At 39.3% G+C, this 11,476-nt stretch overlaps 1 protein-coding gene across 1 annotated transcript; it reads right to left on the bottom strand.

Annotated features, from left to right (window-relative positions):
* Positions 1-1,326: 1,326 nt before the first annotated feature.
* On the bottom strand, positions 1,327-10,906 carry LOC112556718 (caspase-2-like). The gene is made up of 2 exons (XM_025225975.1): positions 8,591-10,906; positions 1,327-2,183 (listed from the first exon to the last, which is right to left on the bottom strand). The coding sequence occupies exons 1-2, from the start codon at positions 8,783-8,785 to the stop codon at positions 1,950-1,952; spliced, it is 429 nt and encodes a 142-aa protein (XP_025081760.1). The 5' UTR covers positions 8,786-10,906; the 3' UTR covers positions 1,327-1,949.
* Between the last annotated feature and the right edge of the window lie 570 nt (positions 10,907-11,476).

Below are 11,476 nucleotides of genomic sequence, written 5' to 3'. Positions count from 1 at the left end.
GCGGTATCAATGGTACTAGTTTAGCATGTGCAATAAACAAATACAAAACAAAATCCATATTGCAAGCCTTTTTTATCAAACTGTAAACTACTGCTTTGCAAATTCGGACTTGCAAATCTGAACACGTCACGCCACTTCTTCATTGGCTACCAATTAAAGCTAGTATAGACTAAAAGCTCTCAACTCTGCGCTATTTCATGGTTTCACGTTGCATATTTCAATATTACTTCTTGCTGAAGTCAAAGCTAGACATAAAGAGGATGTACCCCCTCACTGGAGCCCTATGGCAGAGACAGAACTCTTTGTGGTGCCACCAGCAATGCACTGACAGCAGAGGAATACAAAAATGGCAGATACAAGTTCCTGAAAACCATGGCTAATGTAGAGATTTTTTCTATTAAGCACATTCAGAACCGTGCTTTATGGACCGTATACAAAGCGTAAGTTTTGCACTGGTTTTGATAGTGTGATACTGCCACTTGTTTTCTTTTTTTTTTTAGTTCTAACACAAATTCAAAATATTTAATGACCTCCACCAATGCTTTCAGTGATACAGATCTCCTATGCTTCCTTGCACTGCTGACATTAGGCACATAGTTGTCAGTGTGAATGGCCACTACATACATCCCATAAAAATAAAAGAGTGAATGAGAGAGAAGATCAGAGAATGATGAGAAACCCACATGCTATACAGGTAGCTTTGATAACATGCAGATTGGTGGTGATTGTGGCAAAGAGAGGGAGGGAGGGAGAACAAGAAGGCAGACAGACCAATTGACAAAGACAAAGACAAAATCAGTTCACACAGAAGGGAAAACTAATGCTTATCTGATTGGATTTCTGAAATGTGTATTTGTTAACTGGTGTTAGGAACTATTTGTACATCAGATACTATTGTAAATGTTTCAGTGCAAAGCAGACAATGGACCGAATATACGGAATTGTAGCTGCCAATGAACATATACTCTTTCATGGAACCTCTGCAAAAGCTGTTGAAGCAATCCAACATCAAAATATTGACCCTCTTCTAGCTGGCAAAAAAAGCGCAGCTGTTTGGGGGAAGGGAGCTTATTTTGCTGTTGAGACCAAAATCTCTGATAACTATTCCACAGCTGATGACTGGGGTTATTGCTACATGTTCATGCTGGGCTATGCAAAGGGAGAAAGGGGTCTCAAGAGACCTCCACCTTTGGACCACAGACAGCCTAATGCTCTTACAGATTCTGTTGTTGATGATACAGACCCACCAAATATTTATGTTGTTTTTTCGTCATCACCAAATATTGTTCTTGATTCAATACAGGTGATCTTACAGCACTGAGAGTCAGTTGACTGAATATTCTTTATGAACATTGACCGTTTCTAAATTTGATATTGAGCTTTCTCTGGGCCACAAATTCTCTGACATTTCTGTAGTGATCACCATGGAAAATGAGTCCTCAAATCTCATATGTAAATATATAGACTGGAATCATTCAAATGAACCATAAAATTTTCCATATTCTGGGAAATAATTTATGATTAACATTCTGTCACTGTGTACCTTATGCAGAATAGATTATTGATTGCACACTTTGAAAAACTTTAAATTATTGACGAACATTTGTGAGAGATGTTTGCCAAAAAGTATGACAGTCTATGACTATGATGTCTTTCATACCACCAGTTTGTGATATCAAACAAGTATTGAGCTATTTGATATTGATAGGACTCAGCACCAGTTTGTTGCACGCCATCTTATTCCTGTAGAATTTTTTTTTTCCTGTCTTGAGACACCAAATATATTGAGCAAAACCTTTTATCCCCATTTCTAACTGATAAACACTTTGAAAACAATCTGTTTAGAAATTGCTTGCACTCAGAGTCTGAAGTAAAGGTATGTTATACCTGCCAGCTGTATCCTGCATTTAATATTTAGAGTATACATAGTTAGGTCAGTCATTCATTGTTTATTTGTGGATTGCACTCAAGGTCGAAGAATCTGATTTTATTGAAGCTACTGTACATGGTGATGGAGCCTTTTCTGATGTTGGTTTAGAAGGACTCATGTCGAGAAAAAAATCCACTATGTACTTCTGGTCTGATGCTACCAGTGCTGCACAGAACTGGTCATAAGCTTCAGGGCCACAACTTGGAAGTAAGTCCAGCAGATCCTCTATTTGTGAGTCGATGTCTTTGTTGACCTGAAACAAGAATTATTTTATGCAATCTGTTTATAAAAATTTTTAAGAGACTTATCAGTTTTGAAAGAAACACAGCAGGAAAAATCAATACAAGGTTTGGATTGTGAGGGTAACTGCAAGAATAAATTTCAGTTTAAATGTCCCTAGCAGCATCGAAAGCTGAAAATTCAAGGGTCTCACAAAGTTTACTGAGATAGACTTGGAAAGCCAGATTCTATTTGTGACATCATTCGATTTTTCAGGATAGGCACTGCGTGTGTGGGCAATAGCTGTGACACCAGCCAAGGAATCCGTGTGAGCTGAGCTAATGCTGGCTATGGCAGCTGTCGCCCACCTGAACGGCCATGACTCCTTATAATAACAATGACTTTTAGCCAATGGCATACTACAGAGCGACCGGCAGCGCACTTTACATTGCATGGCCGCCATTTTTGTTTCTAGTTTTTTCGCAACAGAAAAGCTTTTCCACTGATCAATTGCTATGCATGTGTTCGACTCTTCCATAACAGTACATATAATTTATATACTCTAAAGTAGCATAGTTATTGAGACTTTGATTCCAGCAATGTCCAGATTCAATGCAGAATATCATGCTATGAGAAGAAAGATTAGAGTACAAGTTAAGAAACACATGAACGCAATAAATGTAAAAGTTTTCCAGACAGAAGTAGAAATTGGGCTCAGCAGTAAAGTGTAGGTCATGGTGTGAACATGATTGTTGGAAAATAACAGAATTTCGACAGTTCCTTCTGTTTACTGGTATGGTAGCGTTTAAAGGCCAGGTTTCTTATAGGCAGTTTAATAATTTTCTTCTCTTAGTTATTGCTATTGTTTTGTTGTTGTCATCTTGCAAGTCCAGGGCTGTGTGAGCTATGCTGATTAGGCTCATAATCTTTCATAGTACTCTGCCTCTCAATTTTATAACTTTTTAGGCCAGCTTAAACAGACTTGTTCAAACACCAAACTGTCCCCTGCAGCAGGTAATTAAGAATATTTGATAAAGTGCAGCATAAGGATTCTGTTCCTAGTGGTGAACCAAAAATGCCTCAGAGATAACCCATTGACAACTGATTGTGACTGGAAGTATCAATTCAGACAAATTAATTTGAATGGTCTTATTTTCTACAACAAATGGTAATAACTGTATAATGATCAATAGTTTATTTTACTGTTATTCTGGATAGCTGGCTGTGGGCATTTAAAGATGACAGTGGTCGCAGGATGTGCAACTGGCCACCAAAATCTGTTGAACCAGATGCAAGCTTCATTATTAGAGCTATAAAGCGAGATTCCTCATGTCCTATGCTTCCAGTTCTCTTGCACAAGTCATTCTTCTTCTTCTTTCCTATATGCCCCCAGTGGAGCATAGGGCCGCAACCACACCCCGCCATCAAATTCGGTCCTGGGCATCTCTTTTCAGTTGGCACCACGTCATGCCAGCAGTCTCTGCCTTTCTGTGGACTGATCTCCTCCACGACTGTCTGGGTCTCCCAACCTTGCGCCTTCCCTGTGGGTTTCAGCCCAGAGCCTGTCACGTTAAATTGTCGGCTGGCTTTCGTAGAGTGTGGCCAATCCAGCCCCCCTTCCGCTTCTTGATGTCTTGGCTGGCAGGGTTCTGGTTGGCTCTCTCCCACAGGTCCGCATTGGAGATCTTCTCAGGCCATCGGATGTTAAGGATGCGGCGCAGACATTTGTTGATGAATGTCTGTATCTTGTTGGTGATGGCATTTGTCACCCGCCATGTCTCAGATCCATACAGAAGGACGGACTTTACATTGGTATTATAGATGCGGATCTTGGTGTGTAGAGACAAAGCCTTGGAGTTCCAGATAGGTCTTAGGGTGTGGAATGCAAGCCTGGCTTTGTTAATTCGGCTTCTGACATCGTCATCTGTACCTCCGTCTTTGCTGCTGACTATACTGCCAAGGTAGGTGAAACGGTCACACTCTGTAATACATTCTCCATGTAGTTGGAGTGGGGCTTCTTGCTTGGTGTTGACCCGCATTACCTCCGTCTTCTTGATGCTGATGGTTAGGCCAGTCATTGCCGCTTCTTCTGCGAGCCGAGTGAGCTTTGTCTGTGCGTGTTCTTGCTTGTGGGACAACAGGCTGATGTCATCCGCAAAGTCAAGATCCTCAAGCTGCCTGGCGAAGGTCCACTGAACGCCCGTGTTGCTGTTAGAGGCTGTTTTTCTCATGATCCAGTCTATGACGATCAGGAAGATTGTCGGTGAGAGCAGACAACCTTGCCTCCCTCCAATCCTCACTGCAAAGGGGTCAGACAGCTTTCCCTTGTGTATCACCCGGCATGTCGAGTTCTCATACAACTGCTGGATGATGGCAATGAACTTTGGTGGAAATCCGTAGTGCTGCATCAGTTTCCAGATGGTTTCTCTGTCTACGGAGTCAAAGGCCTTCTGAAAATCTACAAAGGTTATGTATAGTGGTGACTGCCATTCGATGGACTGTTCGATAATAATTCTCAGAGTAGCGATTTGGTCGGTATATGATTTTCCCTGCCGAAAGCCTAAGTCTCCTATCTAGGGCAGTTTTCAGTCGCTCCAGGATGATTTTGGTCAACACCTTGCTTGGAATGGACCACAGCATAATCCCTCGCCAATCGCTGCACTATGTCAGGTCACCTTTTTTGGGTTACTTGACTAGGTAGCCAAGCTTCCAGTCTGCTGGAACTTGCTCCTGTTCCCAAATTTTCTTCAGCAGGGGATGTAGCATTTCTGCTGCGGCTGTTGGGTCTGCCTTGAGTGCTTCTGCAGGAATGCCATCTGGGCTGCCGCCTTGCCAGAATTCAAGGACTTGATGGCTTCGATGATTTCTGTCTTGGTTGGCGGGTTGGTATTTACTTGGAGCAGTTCTGCAGCTGGGGGAATGTCCAAAGTGTTTGTTGGTGGTGGTCAGTTAAGTATTTCATCAAAATGTTCCACCCATCGTGATCTTTGTTCTGCATCCCCGGTGATGACGCTGCCATTCTTATTCTTTATTGGTCTGCATGCATTGGTGTTTTTCCTTCCTGACAGAATTCTTGTAATTTCGCACAAGTCATTAAGTTAGTGCAATTTATTTTTTGATTTATAATATTCATAAATAAATTCAGAAAGAAAATTTATGAAGCATGTGAGCATTAATGGTCAAAATGACTGATATGTCATTGTGTGCTGCAGGAGGAAATAAGGAGAAAAAGATAATACCTGCACTGTTTGAACACTATAATGTGTCCTTACACCACAGATAGTGTAACTTTGGTTGTGATGCTGCACTATAAGAGTGTATTAATATTAAAGGGAAATTTATGCTTTGCTTTTGATCTTGATTTGTGAAATCTTTTTGGCTACTTCTTTAAATATTTATTTCCATACAGGTAACTACCAAGAATCTAGCTGAATGTGCAAGAGACACAAAATGTTGGAGGTGGAGAGTGATGACAAAAATACTCCCATTCAACCAAAAAGGCCACGGATAACTCCTATTAGATTTCAGTCTGTTTTCATTTCCTGTACTTAATTTTAGGGAATTTTTTTTGTGGATATCATGTAAGGACACAAGGCTGTGTCATCTTCCTGGTAAAATAACATACATTGATAAACAAATTTTGTACAATAACAATAAAATGTTCTTTTAAAAAATTTTTAAACAACCCATCAGCAGCTTATAGTTTGAAATTTACTTAGCTGAATAAGTTTATGCAAATGTATTCATTTGACACAGGGATGCACTGCTAACAGACAGCAAAGGAGAGAAGTATGCCAGCATTTTTTCTTACCCTCGGCCAAGAGTTATGAACAGTGTTTTTGTGAGATATAACTGGAAGTGGAAAATCCCAGTCTTCTTTTGCCATAGTGAAAAAGTTTTGAAACAAATATGGACCAAATATCAAACAGATATGACAAATGGGAAAGAATAACCAAAATTAGTGATATTTTCCAGGCATTGTGAATCATAGCAAAGCTAGCAAAGATCACTATTTTGCTATTGTGTTTGTTGATTCCAGCTAAGCTAGAGAAAGTTGTGATGCAACAACTGTCTCTTCTGGAAGAGATGAAGAATGATATAAAAGACCTTAAAAGGAGGTTTGCGTGGATGGAGGGACGAGACCAGGAAAGGCAAGTAACATGGGAAAAACTGCCAGAGGGGTTTCAGTTTCCCTTACAATCTGCAATCTGCAGAAGATGCAGAGCGTCTTGAGTGGGATCTGAAGACAGACCCAGAAAAAAGGACACGCTTGGTATGTGCTTTGTTAGTAGGAATCAAATCTATTTTTGTGAGTCCCTTTAAAGGTTTCCATACCATTTTATTGTACAAAACAAATGACATGTCTGCAGTACTAAATCATAATATAGGCATTGTTATGGTGGCATTGATTACAGTTGATAATAAATTTTCTGTAACCACCTTAGCTTGGTTAAAAAGAAAAGTAGGACATTTCCTGAATGGTTTCCATCCTTTTTTTCTTATCTTTAAATACTAGTTCTCATAACATGTATTATAATACTGCCCACAGCAAGTTAAAAAAAAAAAGATGTATGTTTATTATTATCCGATTCCAGGAATGCCATTTGGTGATGCATGGGGGATTCACATTAAAGCATGTTCACATTAAAGCATTCTTTCTGTGCTATTTTCAACTGTTAGCCTGGTCTTACAACTTCGATGGCCTGAGGGAAGACTCAAGAACCACCCCTTTATTTTACAAACAGTTCAGGGTAAGGATTTAAATATTTGACTCTGTTTGTGTAAGTGTGTGTGTGCAGCACATAAATACAAGCCTGTGATTAAATAGGACTATTCAGATTGTTTCTTAATCTATTGGTTATGAACATTAACCTTTGACTATGATACTAGGTGCAGACAAGAGTTTTCATGAGTCATTAAAAACCTGACAGGAAGATAAATCAAGCCAAGAGAACTGTCCCTATCTCATTTCAGTGTGATCCAATTACATTGCAAAAAAAAAAAAAATATGGACACATGTTTATGCAATGTCTAGTCCTTTAATCAGCTGGTTAACATTGTGTAGAAAGGAATTAACACGACAGTTTATAGACATCTTTACAGTACCCATGTATTGGGATTGTTTTTGAAATCAGTATTTCCAGAGTTTTCCTGCCTAAAGAAATTCTAACTGAAATTCAAATGTAGTTCCACTTGTAGTTTCTTTCTGTTTATAACGCTTTAAATGTTTAATCCACTTTACCTATCTATATAATTTGCTTGTAGTACCTTTCTTTATTTCACATTGTATTCTGGATTTTAGGGTCAGTGACTTCATATTCTTATATTTGTTGTATTTTTAGATGCTTCAAGAAAAAGTTTATGCAGACTTCATATTCTTATATTTGTTGTATTTTTAGATGCTTCAAGAAAAAGTTATCCTGAAGCTATAGATGTTGACATGCGGGTGCATATATCAACTATATGTTAACTGGTGCTAGGAATCAAGAGAATTCCATAAGGCAGTGATGCCCAACCTTTTTCGGTCTGCGGGCCATATCCATTTCGGACAGCCGTGTCGCGGGCCACTTCACCGCAAAAATACAAAAAAAAAAAAAAAAAAAAATAGAGCAGATACCATTTTTTATTAGAAACAAGTTGTACTTACCATTAATTATGTAGTAATTACTGGGATATTTGAAGTTGTTTTTCCGAAACCAACTTCTGAATGTCCGGCCTCATTGTAGAGACACCAAGTCGGAACGAATCGAAATGTTCGTCCATCGAAAAAAAGATTGGGAGACGCCCCTACGTAGGGATAAATACTTTTTCTTCCCTTTTTTCGTTTTTTTTTTTAAAATTACCAACATGCCGATTTCCTGAGCTGTGGGCAGAAGTATCCGGCCCGCGGGCCGTAGGTTGGGCATCCCTGCCATAAGGGAAAGGGCTGACTACAGCCTGTGCAATTCAGTTCAGTAAATTGTTCTGGGGTGGAGGAAGGAGTGGAGGACGAGTAAAGCTGTACAGCTTTCTACTTACATTTGTCTGTAGAATTCTTGTACATAAACCTGTTTATATAAAGTCTTTGCACTAAGTCTGGATTTATATAATTATATAAAACTTTGCTATGATTATTACTTACCCTTACCCATTAATTTATCAGTGAGGGTATTTTCACTCTATCCAATAAAAAATGTGTTGTAGTAAATTCAAAATTATTTATGTTTACAGTTCTTTTCCAATACCTTTTACAATTCTTGAACATAATTATACATCAAATGTGTTTGATGGTTTCCTTTTTTTAGTTAAAAAAGTTATTAAATCTTCATCTATTTTTAAAGGTTGTGACCCAGATGTCCCCCATCTTCCTCTGCTACTAGGGTTGTGTAATATACTGCATGAAGACATACACCTTCTTTCATCATACAATGAGACACATAAATGATGAATTTAAACACTTACTTTGATCTCCCGGACCATTCTTGGTGTGAGCACTTTACGCTGAATAAGCTCACTGAACAGGCCATTAGCGATGTCGATGGTTTTTACCAGTTTTGTACGGTGTTCGATGAGCATATCTTTATGAGCCTTTTCCATTCTCTGCTTCTGACGTTTGGATGTGTTATGGTTTATGAAAAAAGCACAACAATTGTTCATTATTTTACAATGTCTCTCTGCTAAGTACCATATTCACAGGAAGACAATTGTTGATATGCGTCCTTTTTTAACATCTTTGTTCTTATTGCTTCAATCATAATTGATCCTGTGAACTACTAAGAAAGTGCACGATGACACAAAGTACACTAGAACCAATCATTATGATGTGAGACTATCAATCACACTGAATCTGTCTGTCTTTTCTGTTTTTCCCTTATGTCAGTCAGGCTAAGCATTCATATCAATGTCCTACTGGGCATTGTGCAAATTTCAGGATTAGTACACATCAATGTAAAGCATTAATTCTGTTATGACTGACTTTTTATCTCAAGAATATGATTGGTTATTAGTACCTTATTTTATGTGGTACAACTCCAGTTTAGGAGGGACTACGTTGTAACACTTTTCACAAACTGGCAAAGGAGGCTAGAATTGTTAGTATGGTTTAGGATTAAGGATATATAATATATATTTTTTAAATAATTTCAGGGGGTGCCGTATAGCATCCATAACAAATTATGTGGGGCCTTATAAAACAATTATTCCGTTTGTCTACCATTAGGTATAACTGTCACTTGCATTTGATAACAATGACTAAATAATTTTGTGTCATAAAATGTCGTGTGCAAGGAGACTTTCTCCCTAAATTCTTAGTTGTTAAGGCTCTCCATGCCAAATCATTTACATTTTTAAGACCTCTATGTTTCCGATTTGTAAAACTGAACTTTGGAAAAATAGTATGATACTTTTTAGATAGCCAAGTAAGCAATCGAAGACTAAGGAATGTGTCCAGAAATGATTGCACGTATTTCTTGAACTAACGATAATACTGGGTTTGCTCTATAACTAGCGTCAAACTTGATCACTATGTGTACATTTCAAAGCCCATCGGGGCACTGGATTCCGTAGTTACACTTCGATTGTGGAGAATACGACGTTGAAAATAAAATTTCATCTGACCATATTTTATAGGTAAGTCCTTACACCACTTAGACTTAATCTGCTTATTGCCATAAAATCTCTCCTAATATCAATGAAAGTAACTTTCAAAGCCTCACCGTCTACAATGCTCAAGCTGACCGCAAGTCACCACAGCGATTTCGGTTTTGGCAAATTGTCGAAGTTCACTACTTTATTATTAGGCGAATTATCCTTTGGTGACAAGTGTTCAACGTGCCGCACGTAGCGGTATAGTTTGGGGAATGTTGCCTGCTTTTCCAGGGAATCACGAATTGGCTCCGTATCTCTACAGCCACCAGGGACTCACGTGCGGGTTAAGTGTATACAAATAAAACCAAAACTACGACAAACCAGGAATGCTAGTTTGTTTTCAAAAAATACTTATTCATTTTTTAAGCATCTTCGTAGTCGAAGCTTTAAGCGCAAATTTTAGCGTCCAGTTTGCAAATATGTAAGGTAATACGCAGTTTTCTGATTAATTTATTTACAAATCGCTTAATTTTACAGGAAAATGATACAGGGTAAAGGATTATATTTCTTTGCAACTGCATAAGCGTAGGCTGGTTGATTAGATTATTTGCATCAGGTCACTTATTTTGCGGCCGTCATAAAGATGATGAGGTCGAATCAATCGACTTAGGCCCATAGTCGAATCGACTGGCTGTACATGGTCGTCCGGTCGGCGCAACGGTTACACAGCGATCATGACTCGATTTAACTATTGGCCTTAGTCGATTTGACCACCGAGTACAGAAATTAATGTTCAAACAACTGTGGAATGATTTTAAGTGAACATCTTGTTTTATTGGGATGCAGTAATAACTTTAAGCCAGACGCGGTACTGGATTAAATCTTACAGCTTGCTACGCTAAATCATACACATACTCCTGCATATTAAAAAAAACAACAAAAAAACACCCCAGTTACAACCATTTATTTGGATACTGCAGCATAGATATAAACTTGAAAATTTTAATGCACGCATGCAAATGGGGGCGCTACTCTGTGGCTTGACCCCGGCTCACAATCATTCTCTACGTTTTTTGACGTGTTTGAATTCTACGGGAATTTCGCTTCCTCCAGCTTGTGCATGAATGGTTATAAGTGTTACTTCAATACGTCTGACTGTGAGGAGCACCGTATTGCTGCGTGTGAGTGTCCCTGTACGGATAAATTTCTTTTTACCAAACCGCGTCCATTTTGTGACGTTGGTTAGATCTATAGATAGTCAGAAACGGACTGAAACGGACTACATGTGCGGCCAATCGGGACTATCTGGCTGTTTACAACACTCCCTTCAGTGACTGAGTATCGTCCCTACCAAGCAGATCTATTACAATCCCAATACCTAGTTGAATCGGCGATAGATCTGCCATGATCGTGCTATGAGCAGTGTAGTCTATGCGTGTGTGCCTGTACGGCAGACTTTCACACTTCGATGGGTTAGAGTGGCGACACAGTCATGATGATCTACAGTCGAAACTTTCTGCTATCGCTGCGGCAGAAGGCCACACAGGCCCCTGATGTGAATTTCAGTGACATTCCGACACAGGGCGGGCAAAGAAAAAAGAAACTGAGAGGATCTAGAGGAGGAGTCAGACACAGACTGAAGAGGAGAGGGTGCCGACATCCACTGCCAGCCATCACCCTGTCGAATGTGCGCTCTCTCCACAACAAACAGGATGAGCTCTCTGCGCTCATTAAATTCGATGGAGACTACCGACGTTGTGA

This window comes from Pomacea canaliculata, linkage group LG2 (assembly GCF_003073045.1).
Source record: "Pomacea canaliculata isolate SZHN2017 linkage group LG2, ASM307304v1, whole genome shotgun sequence".
NCBI classification, from domain to species: Eukaryota; Metazoa; Mollusca; class Gastropoda; order Architaenioglossa; family Ampullariidae; genus Pomacea; species Pomacea canaliculata.
Note: the sequence above shows the minus strand (reverse complement) of the source record. Positions and strands in the feature narration are given on the sequence as shown.

Coding starts and splice junctions, on each gene's coding strand:
- LOC112556718 (XM_025225975.1), bottom strand. CDS start 8,785: ATGAACAATTGTTGTGCTTTTTTCATAAACCATAACACATCCAAACGT. Junction 2,184..8,590: donor GAATGGTCCGGGAGATCAAA/GTAAGTGTTTAA, acceptor TTCTTGTTTCAG/GTCAACAAAGACATCGACTC.